Consider the following 19,042-nt stretch of genomic DNA (forward strand, 5'->3'; position numbering starts at 1 on the left):
TTGAGAGTACAGATTTTTAATCCATAAATGACCACAAGTGGAGAGTTTGTACGTTCCGATGTTTTTTTTTTTTTTTTGTTTTTTTTTGTGATATCACGGCCCTGAGCGCATCGCAAGTATAGGCTTGAAGAATCAAATGAGGTACTTGATGAGTACAAGAAATGCAAGAGCTACTAAAGGAGGAAATCAGGAGGGCCTGATTTATACCCAGGTATAAATTCAAAAATCAAATATGTTTTGAACAAAAATATACCAACGGACTAAATTTGTCCTCTTGAAGTTCAGAGTGGGCCTTTATGCATGAAGCTGGAAAAGGTGGGGGAGATTTTAAATAGATGTTTTTGCATTTACATTTACTTGAGAGACATACAGAGTCTTTAGATTGAGGTGAAACAGCGGTGAGTTCGTGGACTCTGTACAGATTACAGAGGAGGAGGTGTTTGCTGACTAATGCAGAATAGTGTGGATAAATCCCCAGGGTTTTCCTTCGTACCTTGTCTGAGGCTAGTGCAGAGATTGCAGGAGCTCTAGTAAAGATATTTAAAATGCTAGGTGCAGCAGTATTGGAGGGTAACAATGTTGTTCCGCTGTTTGAAAAGGATGCAAGAATAAGCCAGGGAATTATAGGCTGGTGAGCCTAACACAAGTGGTGGTATATTTATTGGCAGGTATTCTAAGGAACTGAATATGAGTACTTGGATGGAGAAGGATTCACTAGGATTCAACACTAATTTTCGCATGGTCAATCCTGTATAACCAATCTTATGGTTTCTCGAGGAAGTTAGCAAGCGAGTAATGAAGGCAAGTGAGTGGATGTTGTCAACATGGACTTCAGCAAGGCGATTGACAAGTCCCTCATGGGAACCTAGTCAATAAGATTAAGTCGCATGGCATTCATGACACGGTAGTAAGTTGGTTTAGATATTGTATTCATGAGAGAAGCTAAGAGAGGTAGTAGAGGTTTGCTTCTCTGACTGGAGGTCTATGACAGGTGGTGTCCTTCAGGGATCGGTACTGGGTCTGGTGTTTTATGTCACATATCTAAACGGTCTGGATGACATGTGATAAACTGGGTCAGTAAATCTGTGAATGACATCAATGTAGTAACAGCGAGGAAGTTTAACAGAGCTTGCAGCTGGACTTGGAAAAGCTGGAAAAACATAGAATGGAGATCAACAGATAGAATTTAATCAAGACAAGTGTGTGGTTTTGCACTATTTGAGGACAAACCACGATAGCACTAAGGCATTGAGTGGTAGAGCATTGAGCAGTGCGGTAAAACCAAGATATCAGGGAATACAGATCAAAAATTGCTTAAAAGTGTCAGGCGTAGATGTCCTGGTAAAACCTTTAGGATATGGGCATTCATAAATCAAAATATTATATACAGAAGTTGAGATAGTCTGTCGGAATTGATGTTACAGGGGCTAATTGGGAGCAATGTGTGCACCAACCGCTCGGAAGGATATCAATAAGATTGAACAAGTGCAGAAAAAGTTATATAAAGGTTTGTCAGGACTTGAGGGCCTGAGATATAGGGGAAGTGTGAATAGGTTAGGTCTGTCTTAGAGTGCAGGAGAACCAGGAGAGATGTGATAGAGGAATAAAAGTGCATAAATGGTATAATGACTGTAGATGCGAACAGGCATGTATTAGTGATGTTGGGTGAGACCGGAATTGGAGGTCTTGGATTAAGGGTGAAAGATGAAAGAAAATTTGAGGGAGAAAATCTTCACTCAGAGGCTGGTGAGAGTATGGAACGAGCTGTCACCGGAACTGGTATACGTGCATTCAATTTGAACATTTAAAATTATTTGGTTAAGTACATGAATGAGACGGGTATGAATGTCTCTAGTCGGTGTGCAGATCAATGTGACCAGGCGTATAATGTGGAGCTGATGGGCCGAAGAGCCTGTTGCTGTACTGTAGAGTTCAATGACTATGGCTAAGTCAAGCTATGACAGGGTCACTGTTGATATTCCCTGTGGTAATCCCCGGCGAACCGCAGCAGAGAACTGGCAGTGAGGAGCAGACAGCAATTGCAATCCTTTTCTGCGTGTCAGAGAGACCAAAGTCAAATGGTGGTAATGCAGAGAAGGAAGTTTGGATTAAAATTGTCAGCTGTCTCGTGTGGAATGTTAGTTCTAGGGATCATGTTTGGCTCTTCACTAAAATTCAATCTGGTGAGCAATAGGTGAATGTGTCCCAGTAACACGAGGACCATTTGAAAGGAGTTTCTTGGTAATTCCGAGTTAACTGCAGATGCTTGGACTACTTTCAATTGTAAGATTTTGCAGTTCCCAGTGTTAACAGTATATGCTGTGATAATTACAAACTCCAAATGGAACAGTCACAAGGAACAGAATGTAACTGAACCGTGAGGCATGTTGGGAGATTTGATCAAATGAATTAGGGTTAGTAGTTGAAAAGTGAGACGATATTCAGTACTGCCTGTGCAATTGACGATGCGGTTGAAGGTAGACTGGAGAAATGAGCTGAGAAATAGTCACTATATATTTGATTAGTGGGAAAACCCGGGGGTAATTAAAATAGTCGGGTGAATGGCCATTAAGTTCGAGTGTTGGGAACATGATGTAATGTCAGACTGAGTGGTGTAAAGTGGTTCTCTGTCCACTTGCAATGTCCGGCAACTGAACGTCACTAAATTCACCTCTCAATCATTGTCTGTACCCTAACCTGTCTAAAAGTGAATGTGTTGAGAAAAATGGACAGAGGCCTATATTGGTTAATAAAGTTTCAGAGTTTCTGCAAACGAAAACTCTTTTCTTCATTTTGACCACAAGCATTACAGGATTTTCACAGCCCAGAGGCGCCGTTACACCGGTTCTGTCGGTCTGTGATAGATTCTGTAGAAGCTACACTCAGCCTATGTTCCAACCACTTACATGATACTCTAGCCCGGTGAGGTGATCCTCGCCCATTAACATGAAGCTGACTCCCTCCACACCCTCCTCAATTGCCTGCTCCAATCGCTCCATGTAGAATCGCGTCAACCGTAGCAGGTGGTGATCCTCACAATTTGACAGGAAGGCGGAGATTGCGGAGTTCAGATCTGTAGTCATTCATAGAAGATAAAATTGTAGATGTACTATGCGGATGCAGACACGATGCCAATTTAAACCAATCCCATCTTCAGGAACATGATCAATATCCCTCCGTTCCCGGCCTACTCATGAGTTCAAAAGCCTCTCAGATGCTGCTGAGTATCTGTTTCCAGTCCCTCCCTCGGCAGCTCATTCCAGACATCGATCACTCTCTGTGGAAAATATGCATCCTAAATCCCCTTTAAACTTTACCCTCTAATCTTAAACCTATTCCTTCTGGGATTTGTGGTGAAACTCATCTGCACCCTCTCCAGACTCTTCACAACATTCTCGTGATGTGGTTACCAGATTTTTGCACAGCATCGAAATCGTCTCTTAACTAACGTTCATCAAGTTACAGCCCAACTTTAACAAACACCTCAGCTCATCGTTAGAACCCTACCAATTGTGTTTCCACTTTCAGATAGCTATGCATATCCATCACAAGGCTCGATCATACATCAATCTTACTAATGGTCCCAGCACTCACTGTGAACATCGCTCGCGACCTTGACCTCTCACAAGTGCAACCTCTCACATTTGCCTGAATTAACTGTACTTGTTGACTCTGTTCATATTTATAATTGGATGCTGAACACTCTGACAACAGTCCCAAATTTACGCAACTCCGCCAAGTCTGTAAGTCAACGAATCAGTCCACCCAGTATATCATTTTCAGCAACACATAGTGTATTATTAATTTATTTACATCACACACGACACATGGTGAAGCAGTGATCCTTGTGGACACTTCTGGTCACAGACCTTCAGCCAGAACACCGCTCCTCCAATCCAGACTCCATTTTATGTGCCCAAGACAACTTTGAAATCAATTTACAAATTCTGTAAGATTCCTCAACCCGAAATGTCGATAGTTAATTTCTCTCTACAGATGCTCCCTGACCTGCTGAGTAACTGCAGCATTTTGTGCGGTGCCCGCTCCACTTATCATTTTGTTTTACTTTAATCCTATTCGCCAAGGACATTTCATTGTTTCGGCAGCCCACCCCACCAACCCCCAGATACCCTGTGTAAAATTTCTCTTGTTTACTGTCTTCTGCACACAGCCCGTTCTCCCACAATATAATGATCTTTAAATTGGCCACAGAAAACAAGACACTGGGAAAATCCTCTCACCTCCATTGTTCAACAACCCAAAAATCGGGAGAGAATTCGCCATTGCCGTTCCCAAAGTGAAAACAACATCTGTTCCTCTCACTGGCTGTCAGAGGCATTTCCCACATCAGAGCGTACCAAATGCTGACAGAAATTCTATTTGTCCCCTCGACTGTTACATTGCCCGCTGTTGTATTCCTGTCTGAGTGTTACCCACTCCCACCTTATTCAGGAGCTCCTTCTCCTTTCACTCAGGTGAAGATCTGTGTGGTGAGGGGAGCGATTCGACTCGTTAGGTCCCTGTGCTGGAGCTGGTGAATTGTTCAATGCTCATGGACGTTTTACCATTTGGAATAATGCTTTCTCTCTGCTCCTTTATCGCCCAAGTTTATCCCTCTGAACTATTGATAATTTGACTACACGTGTACCATAAGGACTGAATTTTAATGAGAAAGAGCCCAGTGAACATACCTGTGTCCATTCTGACTCTGACTGACGTTGGTTGATTGTCTTCTTCTTGTCTTCCGTCCGAGTGGAAGAAAGCCCCACCTGCTGGCAATGACCTGAATTACACAAATAAAGGAGTGAGTCAGTTCCTCTGTCCCTCATAATTTTAAACAAGTTCGTACCGTCACTGCTCACCCTCCTACATTACAGGGAGCAAAAGGAGATTGGAACAAAGACCTCCAACTGAACACAAAGTTCAAGAAGATAGCAAGGAAGAATAAGGAAACTTACTTAAAGGAGCGATGCACTGAAGCTGAAGAAGCCAGCAGAATTGGAAATAAAACAAAACAAGAGATCTGTTACACAAGATTAGAGAAATCAAAGGAACATTTCATGTAAAATGAGCATAGGAAAAGACAAAGAAGGGAAGGACCTCACAGAAGCAAAGGACATCAAAAGGAGTTGGCAGAAACACACAGAAGAATTGCAGAAAGACCCAACAGCGAAGACACCTGCAATGACCCCCTCATCGATGTAGAGCTGGACGTTCTGGAAAGTGAAGTCGACTGGGCGATAGAAAACATTGCCAATAATTAGGCTGCAGGATGTGCCAGGAGTCCAGTTGAATTGTTTAAAATTCTAAAAGATGGTGCTGTAAACGTGTTGCATGCAATTTTCCATCAGCTCTGGGAATCCAAAAAATAACAATGACCTGTAGGCTGGATTAAGATCCATTTTTATTTCAATACCCAAGAAGTGAAATGTAAAGGATTGTTCAAATTACCAAAACTTACTGACAATTTTCACATCCGAGAAAGGTAATGCTAAAGATCACGCAGGCACGACTCCAACAATATATGGAACACGAACAGCCAGATGTACAAGCTGCTTGTAGAAGAGGCAGAGGCACCAGAGTCCATATTGCAAACCTAGGCTGGATAATGGAGAAATCGCAAGAATTCCAGAAAAGTACTTATCAATGTTTTATTGACTACTCTAAAGCCTTCAGCCGTGTGGACCATAATAAACTATGGCAAATCTTTAAAGAAATGGGAATACCGGGACATCTGTTCTGCCTTATGAGAAACTTGTACAATGATCAAGAAGCAACAGTTAGAACTGAGCAGGGAACAACAAACGGGTTCAAGTTTGAGAAAGCAGTATGACCAGGTTGCACACTGTCACCCTGCTTATTTAATCTATATGCTGAACACATCATGATGAATGCCGGTCTAGAGGACACGAGATGTTGGAATCAAATTTACCAGACAAAACTTTAACAATTTCAGATAGGCAGGTGATAATATTCTAATGGCTGAAAGTGAGGAGGATCTGAGGAAGCTTCTAATGAACGTGAAAGAAGAAAGTTGAAAGCTGGCTTCTTGCTCAATATTAACAAAACCAACCAGTCCTGTTAACTCCGTGGTGATAAATGGAAAGCAAGTGGAAGCAGTGACGAATTTTGTCTTCCTCAATACAAAAAATTATATAGATGGTACATGCAGCCACAGAAGTAAACGGCATTTATTTCTGGGGAGGACAGAAATGGGGATTTAGAGAAACTACTGAACAGCACAGACATAACATTGTCTACGATAGACCGTAGAGACGTCTATGGTATTTCCAGTTGAGATGTATGTCTGTGAGAGCTGGATTATTAGTCAGGCTGAATACAAAAAAATCGACGCCTTTGACTTTGGATGCTGGAGGAAAGTGTTAAGAGTTCGTTGGACAGCAAGAAGATCCGAAAAATCAATACTTGGAGAAATACAGCCAGACTGCTCACTAGGAAGCTTGAAAAGCTGAAATATTTTGGCCACATCATGAGAAGACAGGATTCCTTGGAGAACACTCTGTTCGGTAAAACAGAAGGTAAAGGAGAAATTGACAGACTATGACGGATAGATAATATTATTCAGGAAATGCCTATGCCCTTGGGGTATCTTAGAGAGGCAGTTTCCAACAAGGAGGCTTAGTGTGCAGTAACGCTGTTGTATTTGGCTGTGTTCATGGGTTTTCATGTATGTTTTGAACGACAATTAAACGAACATAAGTTGGACAATAATTGCATCATAAATAAGATACTGAATCAATATAAATGTTGTCAGCCAATAACATACTTGTAAATGTTGCATTTTGTCCCTAATGTAGACAAGGAGCAACCATACTCCAAGCATCTGTCCCCACAACACCCACTGGGACAGACTGTTGGCCTAAGGTGCATCTGCTTACTCCGTTGTTTAAACCCAGACTCCTCAAACAAAATGAAGCCACCGGGTCCCTCCAGATAGTAAGATCGTGACTTGCTGTCAAAATCAATCCGACTCCGCACTTGCAGGCAACACTTTATCGGTGTGCACTAAAAATATGCTGAAGTCTTCTCCATCCTTTCTCATTCAGAGGAGATAAAACCCCTGAACTCCCACTTCAATCTGTCGCCCTTAACGCTCCGCCAACTCCTTGTTAAGGAAACCCCTTAATGACGAAGCCCATATCCCCATTGCTGTTATGCTAAATTGGTATTTGGTGTCACCAAGGAGAGCCAAGTAAATGTTACGTCACTTCACGAGAGATACCGGGCACGCGCAGCATGCTGAAATCGTCTCAACGTCAGCCCGAGACTGACGAAGCTCCGCGAGAGGGCGCGCTTGGGTGGTGAGCTGGTGCGCGCGGTAGATGGGGAGACTGTGGACCACAACCCAAATGCATAAGTGGACCACTCGGCCTACCGAACCTGCTGCTGATCTGATTTAAACTTTTTTTACGCATTCTCCCAAGTTCATTCCGATCGCACTTCAACCCCATTCTTTATAAACAAACAGAGCTTTGAATGGAATAAAAGGGTATAATTTCACTGGTCAGTGAGTAGAAAGAGTTCCTAACTCCCGCAATGAACACCGGCAAAAAATAGGAGGGTGAGAGGGTGAGTGGGAGTGGGGTGGGAAGAGGAGGGTAACCTGTTGCTTCTTATCACTACATGATGCTCTGTCCACAGGCAATCCTTCCAAAGTCTCTCTGAACATCGCATCTACCTTAATATCAACTGCTTCATAACCAGACCCAACACGCTGCTTCCCATCCGAAAAGAACTGAGTTTAAACCGACTCCGTCAGCGACAGCAGTCATGGCTTCAAGGACATTCGTTCATCTCAAGAACAGGTATAACCCGTGCCTTTGGTACAGGGTCAAATGGGAACATTGCAAAACCTACTTCTTGTTAATCGCAGATTCATAAGTTCTGACAATTTCTTGGTAGAAAAATGCTTGTTGACTCCAGGCTATGTAAATGTAAATTATTGGTTGGCATTTGCTAGTTAGAACTGAAAGAAATGTGGTGCTGGGACATTTGGCTCCAAGAAGGTTTGCTCTTAGCAGAGGCTTGCATGACAACGAGGGCAAGTATATCATTGCAGCTTGTAATAGACAGAGCAGTCAATGTCATGTTGCTGTAGTTCATGGTAATTCCGCATTTCTGCAATCACTATATCAGGTAGCAGTTGCGGCGTCTTATATTGGGAGGGAATTCTCAACGCTTTTTGAAATTATTATGACGTAATACAGACAAACAAGGAAACATGAGAAGTGAGAAGTTTGAAATGAGCAAACAGCATGAGGGAATATGCATGGCTTCAGAGAGATGGGATGCTGACAGCACAGTAGTACATCTGGAATGGCGCTTCTAGGTTTTTTCAGCCTCCCTCCAGCTATTTCCTATTTTCTTTGGTACAGAAATGTAATGTCTAAAGGACCAGTGTTTGAGTAAATGAGACTCACCAAACTTTCTCCTGACTGAGCCAGTGTTAACTCCGAGTCAGAAGGGTTCCCTCGAGTTGGTGCTTTCAGTCCTCCGGTTGGTTCCTTGTTACTGTTCCCTTGTCTTCAGTTGTGGTTTGCTTTCGGTCACGGGCTTTTCTTCCAATAAACCTCTCACCGCAGGTCCAACTTTAACCAGACAGATAATGATGTATGTAACTATTACAAACGAGATCAAAGCATTAACCTGAAATTTAAATCTTGAACGCATATATCAGGATCCAAGTGAAGAAATCTGGAATTGGAGGAACTCATCAGGCCAGGCAGCATCTGTACGTCGACTCTACTCTCTGCTATTGATGTTTTATGGCCTGCTGAGTTCCTCCAGCTTTTTGTGTGTGTTGCTTGGAATTCCAGCATCTAAATGTTTTCTCTTGTTTGTTATGGGCTACAAAGAAGTCATTGTTCAGTCACGGTATAAAGTTTGTCATAATATATAGGAGTAGAATTGGGTGATTCGGTCATTCTAGTCTATTCCATAATCAATATTGGAGGATTTTCTCTCACCACCGTATTCTTGCTTTCCTGATATAATACTCAACCTATTTAGCAATCCAGAACATGAATATATCCAATGATTGCCTCCAACACTGCATCTGGAGATTTTCACTTGATTGAGATGGGATAAAAAAAAGTCATTGTTCAGTCATGGTATCAGATACAAGTCATAATATATAGTAGAAATAGGTGATCCATACTCAATCATGGAGCATGTTTTTTTTCCAGCACTGTATTCCTGCTTCCCTGCTATAATACTCAATCTATTTAGCAATCCAGAAGATGATATATACCCAACGATAGCCTCCACCACGCTTTGTAGTAACAAATTCCACTGATTAACCAATCTTTGGCTCTCATCTCAGTTTCAAAGTGAAGCTTCTTTATTCTGAGGCTATACACTCAGATCCTAGACCGTCTAATCAAGACACCTTCTCTATTCCCACTGCATCCAGACTTCTTGTCATTCAGTCGGTGTAAATCATCAAGCCCGCCCTATCTTCTCCTACTCCTCCAACCAACCCCCTGAACTCCACTGAACACAGGCCCAGGGCCATCAAATGCTCCACATGCAAAATGCTTATCATTCCTCGGATTATTCTTTGAACCTTGTTAGCAAAAACTGTACTGAATACATTTCCGGGGAAAGAAAAAACAGGACATTTGGTATCAGGATAATGGGAAAAACTGTGGTTTCTTTACTCTTCCATCAATTCTTACTAAACGAGCGCAGGGGCACTGATCCACTCGCAGGAGATTTAAAGTGTTCCAGGGTGAATGTAGTAAAGAGAAACTGGAATTACTAGAAACGCTTAGCAGGTAAGGAACAGCCGTGGGGAGAGGAAAAAAGTTAACAATTCGGTTTCCTGACCTTTCGTCAGAATGAATTCAAACATCATCCAGTTTTTAGCGGAAAATCTTGGATTCTTCTGCACAGAGATGTGGGGACTGAGAGAAAATCTGATAGTGGTTTATAAGAGTATGAAAGACATCGATAGTATGGGAGTATGGGAGTAGACAGGGAGTATGGTTTCGCTGTTTTGAAATGTCCAATACCAGAAGACATGCAATGAACGTGTGAAAGAGTAGATGCAAAGGAAATGTGAGGGTAATTTGTTTTACTCAGAGAGGTGTGGATGCCCGGAATGCTCTGTCTGTTATGGTGGTGGAAGCATATACATTGGAGGCGTTTGAGAGTCGTTTAGACAGGCACATGGGTGTGAGGAACATTGAGAGGAGATGGACATTGTGTAGGTAGGAATCATTAGTTTTGGGAATGGGGGGGTTGATTTGCTTCTCAGCTGGTTTGGCACACCAATGTGCCCGAAGGGCCTGTTCCTGTGATGTACTGTTCCATGTTCTGTTCCATCTTCAGCATCTCGAGTTTCTGTTTGATTCTCACTGGCAGATAGACAGGTGGCAGTGAGGGGGGATTTCCAAATGTGAATTGAATTCTGAAACCCTGTGCTATTTCTACTGGTATAAACACAAAACAGAGTATTTAATCACAGCCTCTCCCTGTGAGGGATAGAATGAGGACTCATTCTCTGCTTTACTTCAAATGGAAATTCAGAACCAAACATCTGAGCACAGAACAGGAATACTCGCTCAACAGCTCATAAACCCAGACAACTTAATCCCTGATGCATTTATCTGGGTCAAAACAAGTGCGGTATCCCGGGATCCAACCTCAGAGGGTCACAGCCCACACCGAGAGCCTCGCACATCTTTTCCAGATCTCACACTGAGAGATTCACGCTACCAATATCCAGCCCCCGGAGACGTCTGCTTCATTGCGGAAGGAGGAACACCCAGCCGCATCTATAAAAGCACCAACGTGGACCAAAGCCCAAACACCACAATTTCCATATTCCTGGAGACCCCATCCCTAGATTGTATCTCAGGCACCAACTCTCTCAGGGCTCTTTGCTGCCGGTTATATGCGGCAGTGTCTCAGCTAATCCCAGTTCAAAAACTTACACTCCAACACCAACCCATGACAGAACTGGAGCCTGATGATCCTTTGTCTGGACGGAGAAACATGGATATTGGGTCCTAAAGAGGGCGCTGATACATTTCAACTTGTCTCGACAGTTAGATTGAGCATATTTGTTCATTATTTTATTGTTGAGGGCGGTGTAGCCCAGGTCAATTAGCAGCCACTTTTCCCGGCGTATAACAGGAACTAAATGTTTTAAATATCAAATTGAAAATATAGCACTGGAAGCACAGTACAGGAGATTTATTTTTGTTCTTTTGATGCACAAAACACTGACTGACTGCAAGATGTTTGACACACAGAATAGAATTGCATAAATGCAATCCCTACAATCATTAGTTGTTTCTTCATTCCAGCACATACATCATCCATCCCGCACAGTGAATGCTCAAAGCCACTCTCTCTCCGCTGAGATTCAGAAACCAGACAGCGATAAACATGTTCAGCTCTTCTTGCAGCTCTGGTGAGCTGTTGCCCTGGCAAAGGAGGAAGTAGCTCGCAAAGATAACCGAAAAAGGAAATAACACATTCAATGCGACATGTTCTGAGTTTCATTATGGCAAAGATGAACAGAACATTCTGCCATTTTGTAACGGTGAAACTAAAATTTCAGCTGTTGTATTTACCTTGTCGAGTTGCATTCAGTAAATTTCCTGATAGTTCCAGCTCTATAGAGCTCTGAGCAGTGCAGACTCTCGTCCAAAATAAAAACACAATGTTGGATACCACCTGTCTGCAACAAATGTGGTTCATGTGTAGAAGTTTCAATTGAGATTCACAGAGCCCTTAGAGCACAGACACAGGACTGTTAGCCCATTCACCCCGTGCCATGTTCGGTGTGGTCCCATCCCCCTGCACCCAGACCACAGCCCTCTATACCTCCCTCTACCCAACCATCTCTCAAAAACCACAATTGAACCTTCATCTCTCACTTCTGCTGGGAACTGCTTCCGCATTCGCACCGCCCTCTGAGTGAAGTAGTTTCCTCTCAGATTCCCCTTAAATGTGTCATTGTTTCCCCTAAATCCATGATCTTACCCAACCTGAGGGGAAAATGCCTACCTGCATTCACCCTATTTGTACCATCATAGATTTCTATATCGCTAGCAGGGGTTCCCAACCTAGGGTCCATGGTTCCTTCCTTTACTTGTAGCTGTATATACCCCATCATTCCCCTGTTCTAACCTGTTCAACCTACCACTATAATTATTTCCTTAAATACCAGCAATGTCCGTGTAATTTTCCTTGCACTCTTCCACGTTTATCGATATCTTTCCTCCAAGTAGCTGACCATAACTGCACACAATTCTGCATACTTTGGAATCACGGTGTCGTTTACAACTTTAGCATTAATATCCTAACCCTTCTTCTTAATAGGCTGCGTGAGATAGAAATGTCAATATATGCCCAAAACTCGCTTGAAGACTCTGGTGTTGCCTTAAAGGAATTGTGAATCTGTAACATCCACGCCAGGACAATCAGGCTTAAACCAGTTATTTTCCCCAAATAGAAAGCCTGATCAACACCTCTACTCACTAACCCACCCTCCACATCCCACCCACTAGTAGTTTAACCTTTCCTGACAGTTCTAGACATTCCTGTGCCTAACGTCACTTTATGGACGTATAATCAATGCCAGTCTCAAATGTCTAGAAACTCCTGTGTCTATCGTCACTTCAGGGACATACGAACAATGTTTTTAAACTATCATACATTATATATTGTGTTTTGTTTATTGTTGTGATTGTCATTTTGTTTTTTTGTTTTTTTTTTTCTGTCTTGCTTTGGATCCAGAGAAACAATTATTTTGTTCTCTTTTACACTTGTGGACTGCAATGTCATTAAACAATTTTGAAGCCACGACCAACAGCCTCCGGAACAATTTCTTCCACCAGGCCATCAGACTGATTAATTCACGCTGCATTGAGTGTACTCTATATTATATGGACTGCTCAATACATTATAAATTATTATAAATTACTTTCATTGCGCATTGCACATTTAGACCGAGACATAACATAAAGATGTTTGCTTCTCATGTATGTGAAGGATTTAAGAAATCAATTCAATTTAATTCAATTCAATTCACACTTACTAATCGTACCTTGTATATTCAGATACAAATCAATGGCATGAATAATGAATTACAGAGGTGTCGACACTGACACACACATCCCACTCGTCACAGGCCTAAAACCATTTTCGATCATCTCCCTCTGCTTCTTGTTCTCGATCCCGGTGTGAATCCACCTCCCCAGCACCCCGTGAATCCCACGTGACCGAACCTTCCCGATCAGCTGCCATGCGGGATCTTATTACAGACTTTACCAAAGTTCAGATGCAACATCACTGCCCAATTTCACCCAACTCCCCAGTTAACTCTTAAATAATCTCCAAAATACTTGACAGGTATGATGTCCTATTGGGCAGTGTGGACGGTGATTTCCCCATAACCAATGTCCAACATCCCGGGATTTCAGCTTCACTGCGGACTGAGGAAATTCCGATCCCTGTTGTCGAGTTACCAACCTGGACCGAAGCCCGTATACTGTCAGTTCCATATCCTCAGAGTCACCGGCCCGATATTATCACTCATACAAAGACGCTTTGGTGCCGGTAATTTGCCGTGACTAAGGTGGAATTGGAATTGGAAACTAATGACCCTCTGCCGGGGCCGGTGCTCAGGCTGGTTCCCCGGTCTGTATAGAGGATGCCGATACACTTCAGACTGTCCCCAGCAGCTAAACCGAGCACATTTGATCGCAATCTTTCTGCTGTGTGGGATCCTGCCTAGCACAGCAGGCTGCCATGTTCCCTGCAGTGCAGCAGGAACAAAACGTAAAATTATGAAGTAGAAAATGCTGGGAACTCAGTACATCAGACTACATCTCTGAAAGGAGAAATGGTGGAAGACCCAGTTCCAGACCTGAGACTGTCCAAGATGCTGCCGGTCTGCTGAGCGTTTCCAGTATTTTCACCTCCTTACTTTAAATTTCCCGCAACTGTAGCATTTTGTCCCTCTTCATTTTAATGCACAGATAGTAACCGATTGCCACCCTAAACTGTAAACGCCACCCCACACCAACTAATTTCTTAGTTCTGAATACATTCTGTTGTAGTACATCCCATACAGTCACTGCTCACAGCATCCTTTCCTCCCACTATGACTCTGTTACATTTGCTCCCGAGACTACTGTCTCTACGCTGAGAGGTGGTGACCACAGAGCGATAAAAAACTGCAACACTTGCTGCAGCTCTGACGGGCTGTTACCATGGAAACAGAGGAAGTGGCTCACCTAAAATAAACAAAACATGAAACAACAATCTGAACTTCAGATGCTTTGAGTTCCATTATGGCAAAGATGAACACTTCAGCCATTTTGTAACGGTGAAACTAAAATTGAAATAGTTGCTTTTACCCTGCCACGTGCTGTTTTCAATTACACCTCTGGTAGTCCTAACTGTCATAAAAACTAATTCTGGAAAAGATGCAAACCAAAATTTCACAATGAAGACAAAGTTTGAAAGATATATATATATATATATATATATATATATACATATATATATATATATATATATCACTGCGGCAATGGGATGCAGTCTGGACAGAGATTGAACAAGATGGTTGATATATATCTTTCAGATGGTGTGATACAGTCTGGACAGAGGTTGAACAAGATGGCTGATATATATCATTGAGGTGGTGGGATACAGACTGGACAGAGGCTGAACAAGATGGTTGATATATATCATTGAGTTGGTGGGATACAGACTGAACAGAGGTTGAACACGATGGTTGATATATCTCATTGAGGTGATGGGATACAGACTGGACAGAGGTTGAACAAGATGGTTGATATATATCATTGAGTTGGTGGGATACAGACTGGACAGAGGTTGAACAAGATGGTTGATATATATCATTGAGATGGTGGGATACAGACTGGACAGAGGTTGAACACGACGGTTGATATATCTCATTGAGGTGAAGGGATACAGACTGAACAGAGGTTGAACAAGATGGTTGATATATATATATATATCACTGGGAGATGGGAGAATGGGATCCAGGGCAATATCTCATGGTCCTCCAGCAATACACAAACCATGAAATAATAGTACGCACTAGTTGACAACGGATACCAATATAACAAAGCCAGAACAAACAATAAGTATTTTGGTGTGTGTTATTTTCTATACTGTACACTTTATCAATGCACCAGAGGAAGTATCCCATCCGGATACTTCACATCTTCATACGACTACTGCTCTTCCTTTAACTGAACGAGAACTGTGGACACAGCGGAGTACATCATAGGAACTGATCTCCCCTCCATGGACTCTGTCTATAATTCCTCAGTAAAGCAGACAACATAATGAAAGATCCCCACAATCCTGGACATTTTCACTTCTCACCCTCCCATCGGTTTGAGGATTAAATGGAACAGAAACATGTCACCGGGCTCAAGGACGGTGTCCATTCTGCTGTTAGAAGCGAACAGCGTGATGAGGATGTTTCCTGTAGAGGGGGTGTCTAGGATCAGAGGACAGATAGAGTGGATGTGGAGAGGATGTTTACTATAGTGGGGGAGTCTCGGACCAGAGGACACAGATCGAGTGGATGTGGAGAGTATGTTTCCTGTGGTGGGGGAGTCTGGGACCAGAGGACACAGATAGCGTGGACGTGGAGAGGATGTTTTCTAAAGTGGGGGAGTCTGGGACCAGAGGACAGAGATACAGTGGATGTGGAAGGATGTTTCCTGTAGTGGGGGAGTCTAGGACCGGAGGACACAGATTGAGTGGATGTGGAGAGGATGTTTCCTATATTGGGGAGTCTAGGACCAGAGGACACAGATAGAGTGGCTGTGGAGAGGATGTTTCCTATAGTGGTTGAGTCTAGGACCAGAGGACACAGATAGAGTGGATGTGGAGAGGATTTATTCTATAGTGGGGGTCTAGGATCAGAGGACACAGAGTGGATGTGGAGAGGATGTTTCCTATAGTGGGGGAGTCTGGGACCAGAGGACACAGATAGAGTGGATGTGGAGAGGATGTTTCCTGTAGTGGGGGAGTCTAGGACCAGAGGACACAGATAGAGTGGATGTGGAGAGGATGTTTCCTATAGTGTGGGAGTCTGGGACCATAGGACACAGATAGAGTGGATGTGTAGAGGATGTTTCCTGTAGTGGGGGAGTCCAGGACCAGAGGACACAGAAAGAGTGGATGTGGAGAGGATGTTTCCTATAGTGGGGGAGTCTAGGACCAGAGGACATAGACAGAGTGGATGTGGAGGGGATGTTTCCTATGGTGGGGAGTCCTCTCCACATGCACTCTATCTGGTCTTTCACCATTCGACAGGTTTCAATGAGGTCACTGAATACAGGACCATCAGGCAAGTGTTCAATCTCAGAATCAGTTTCGTGAAGCTGCTCTTGTCCCTCTCCAGTTTGAACATATCCTTTCTCAGATAAGGGGCCCATAACTGCTCCCAGTACTCACGTGAGGCCTCACCGGTGTTTTATAAAGGTTCAGCATTACATCTGGAGTCATGAGGAGGGAATTAGTTTGATGCATTACCCTGTTGGACACTGTCATTGGGGGCTGACGGGCCCAGTTCACACAGAGACACACACTGAAACACACATAAACACTTGTTCAATGCCCACTCATGTGGACACACAGTCACACTCCCCATACACTGACACCCACCCACTCAAACCTCTGTTCCATACACACACCTCTCTGTAGACAAATCCACACACACTCTCTCACTCACACACACTCTCTTACACACCTCTGTAGACAGATACACACACACACACCTGTCTCGCACACACACACCTGTCTCGCACACACACACACACACACACACACCTCTCACACATTCCTCTCTCTCTCTCTCACACACACACTCTTACACACCTCTCTGGAGACAGATCCACACACACACACTCTCTCTCACACACACCTGTCTGTAGACAGATACACACACACACTTCTCTCTATCACACACCCACCTCTCTCTCTCTCACACACACACCTCTCTCTCTCTCTCACACACACACCTCTCTGTAGACAAATCCACACACACTCTCTCACTCACACACACTCTCTTACACACCTCTGTAGACAGATACACACACACACACCTGTCTCGCACACACACACCTCTCACACATTCCTCTCTCTCTCTCTCACACACACACACTCTTACACACCTCTCTGGAGACAGATCCACACACACACACTCTCTCTCACACACACACACCTCTCTCTCACACACACGCCTCTCTCTCTCTCACACGCCTCTCTCTCACACACACACACCTCTCTCTCTCACACACACCTCTCTCTCTCCCACACCTCTCTCTCTCTCACACACTCTCTCTCACACACACCTCTCTCTCTCTCACACACACTCTCTCTCACACACACACCTCTCTCACACACACACCTCTCTCTCTCACACACACCTCTCTCTCTCACACACACCTCTCTCTCACACACACACACCTCTCTCTCTCTCACACACCTCTCTCACACACACACACCTCTCTCTCTCTCTCACACACACACACCTCTCTCTCTCTCACACACACCTCTCTCTCACACACACACCTCTCTCTCTCTCACACACACCTCTCTCACACACACACACCTCTCTCTCTGTCACACACACACACCTCTCTCTCTCTCACACACCTCTCTCTCTCTCACACACCTCTCTCTCTCTCACACACCTCTCTCTCTCTCTCACACACACCTCTCTCTCTCAAACACACACACCTCTCTCTCTCTCTCTCACACACACACCTCTCTCTCTCTCTCTCTCTCTCACACACACCTCTCTCTCTCTCTGTCTCACACACACACACCTCTCTCTCACACACACACCTCTCTCTCACACACACACCTCTCTCTCTCTCTCTCTCACACACACACCTCTCTCTCTCTCACACACACCTCTCTCTCACACACACACCTCTCTCTCTCTCTCTCTCTCTCTCACACACACCTCTCTCTCTCACACACACACCTCTCTCTCTCTCTCTCTCACACACACACACCTCTCTCTCTCACACACACCTCTCTCTCTCTCTGTCTCACAGACACACAGACGCACGCTCTCTGTAAACACCCCCATCCCCACACACAGACACACGCACCCTCCGGCGGGGAGGGGAGGGGAGGGGAGGGGAGGAAGGCGGCGAGCCTACCTCGGAGCCGATCATGAACCAGTCGTCTCCTTCCTGCAGTTGGAACTTCACCGGCTTCAGGCCGAACGTCTTGCTGGCTGCCATCGATGTGCAGGGAGGGGCGGAGAGGGGCAAGGCACGGAGACGGGGCAGAGAGTGCAGGAGGGACGGGGTGGGGGAACAGAGAGAAGACGGAGGGAGGGAGGGGAGGCGGCGCAGAGGAGACGAGAGGGACGGAGAGAGAGAAAGGCGAAGGAAACGGGCCGGGCCGGGCCGTCCGGCTGCAGAAACGCAGACAATGGAGGCGAGACTCCGCCCTCCCTCCGTCCCTCCAACAATCCCAGCCTGCTCACCGGGCACGGAGGAGGAGGAGAGACCGACACACGCAGGGCGGAGCAGAGCGAGAGAGAAGACGGGCAGACACAGAGCAGAGACAGGCGGATGCCGAAAGAGAGAGAGAGACACGGAAAGACAGGCAGATACAGAGGAGAGAGAGACAGAGAGACACGGAAAGACAGGCAGATACAGAGGAGAGAGAGAGAGAGACACGGAAAGACAGGCAGATACAGAGGAGAGAGAGAGAGAGACACGGAAAGACAGGCAGATACAGAGGAGAGAGAGACAGAGAGACACGGAAAGACAGGCAGATACAGAGGAGAGAGAGACAGAGAGACACGGAAAGACAGGCAGATACAGAGGAGAGAGAGAGAGAGAAACGGAAAGACAGGCAGATACAGAGGAGAGAGAGACAGAGAGACACGGAAAGACAGGCAGATACAGAGGAGAGAGAGAGAGACACGGAAAGACAGGCAGATACAGAGGAGACAGAGAGACACGGAAAGACAGGCAGATACAGAGGAGAGAGA

General features: G+C 44.5%; 1 protein-coding gene across 1 annotated transcript in view; it reads right to left on the reverse strand.

Annotated features, from left to right (window-relative positions):
• Positions 1-18,681, reverse strand: part of LOC132389281 (NACHT, LRR and PYD domains-containing protein 3-like) — a 29,079-nt gene extending 10,398 nt beyond the window's left edge. Inside the window, exons 1-4 of the mRNA XM_059961777.1 lie at positions 18,198-18,681; positions 8,442-8,609; positions 4,692-4,783; positions 2,907-3,073 (exon numbers count right to left, since the gene is read on the reverse strand). Coding sequence (XP_059817760.1) covers positions 2,907-3,073; positions 4,692-4,701 — 177 coding nt within the window. The 5' untranslated portion in view covers positions 4,702-4,783; positions 8,442-8,609; positions 18,198-18,681. The remainder of the gene's footprint in view (positions 1-2,906; positions 3,074-4,691; positions 4,784-8,441; positions 8,610-18,197) is intronic.
• Between the last annotated feature and the right edge of the window lie 361 nt (positions 18,682-19,042).

Source organism: Hypanus sabinus, unplaced genomic scaffold, assembly GCF_030144855.1.
Source record: "Hypanus sabinus isolate sHypSab1 unplaced genomic scaffold, sHypSab1.hap1 scaffold_523, whole genome shotgun sequence".
Classification (NCBI taxonomy): domain Eukaryota; kingdom Metazoa; phylum Chordata; class Chondrichthyes; order Myliobatiformes; family Dasyatidae; genus Hypanus; species Hypanus sabinus.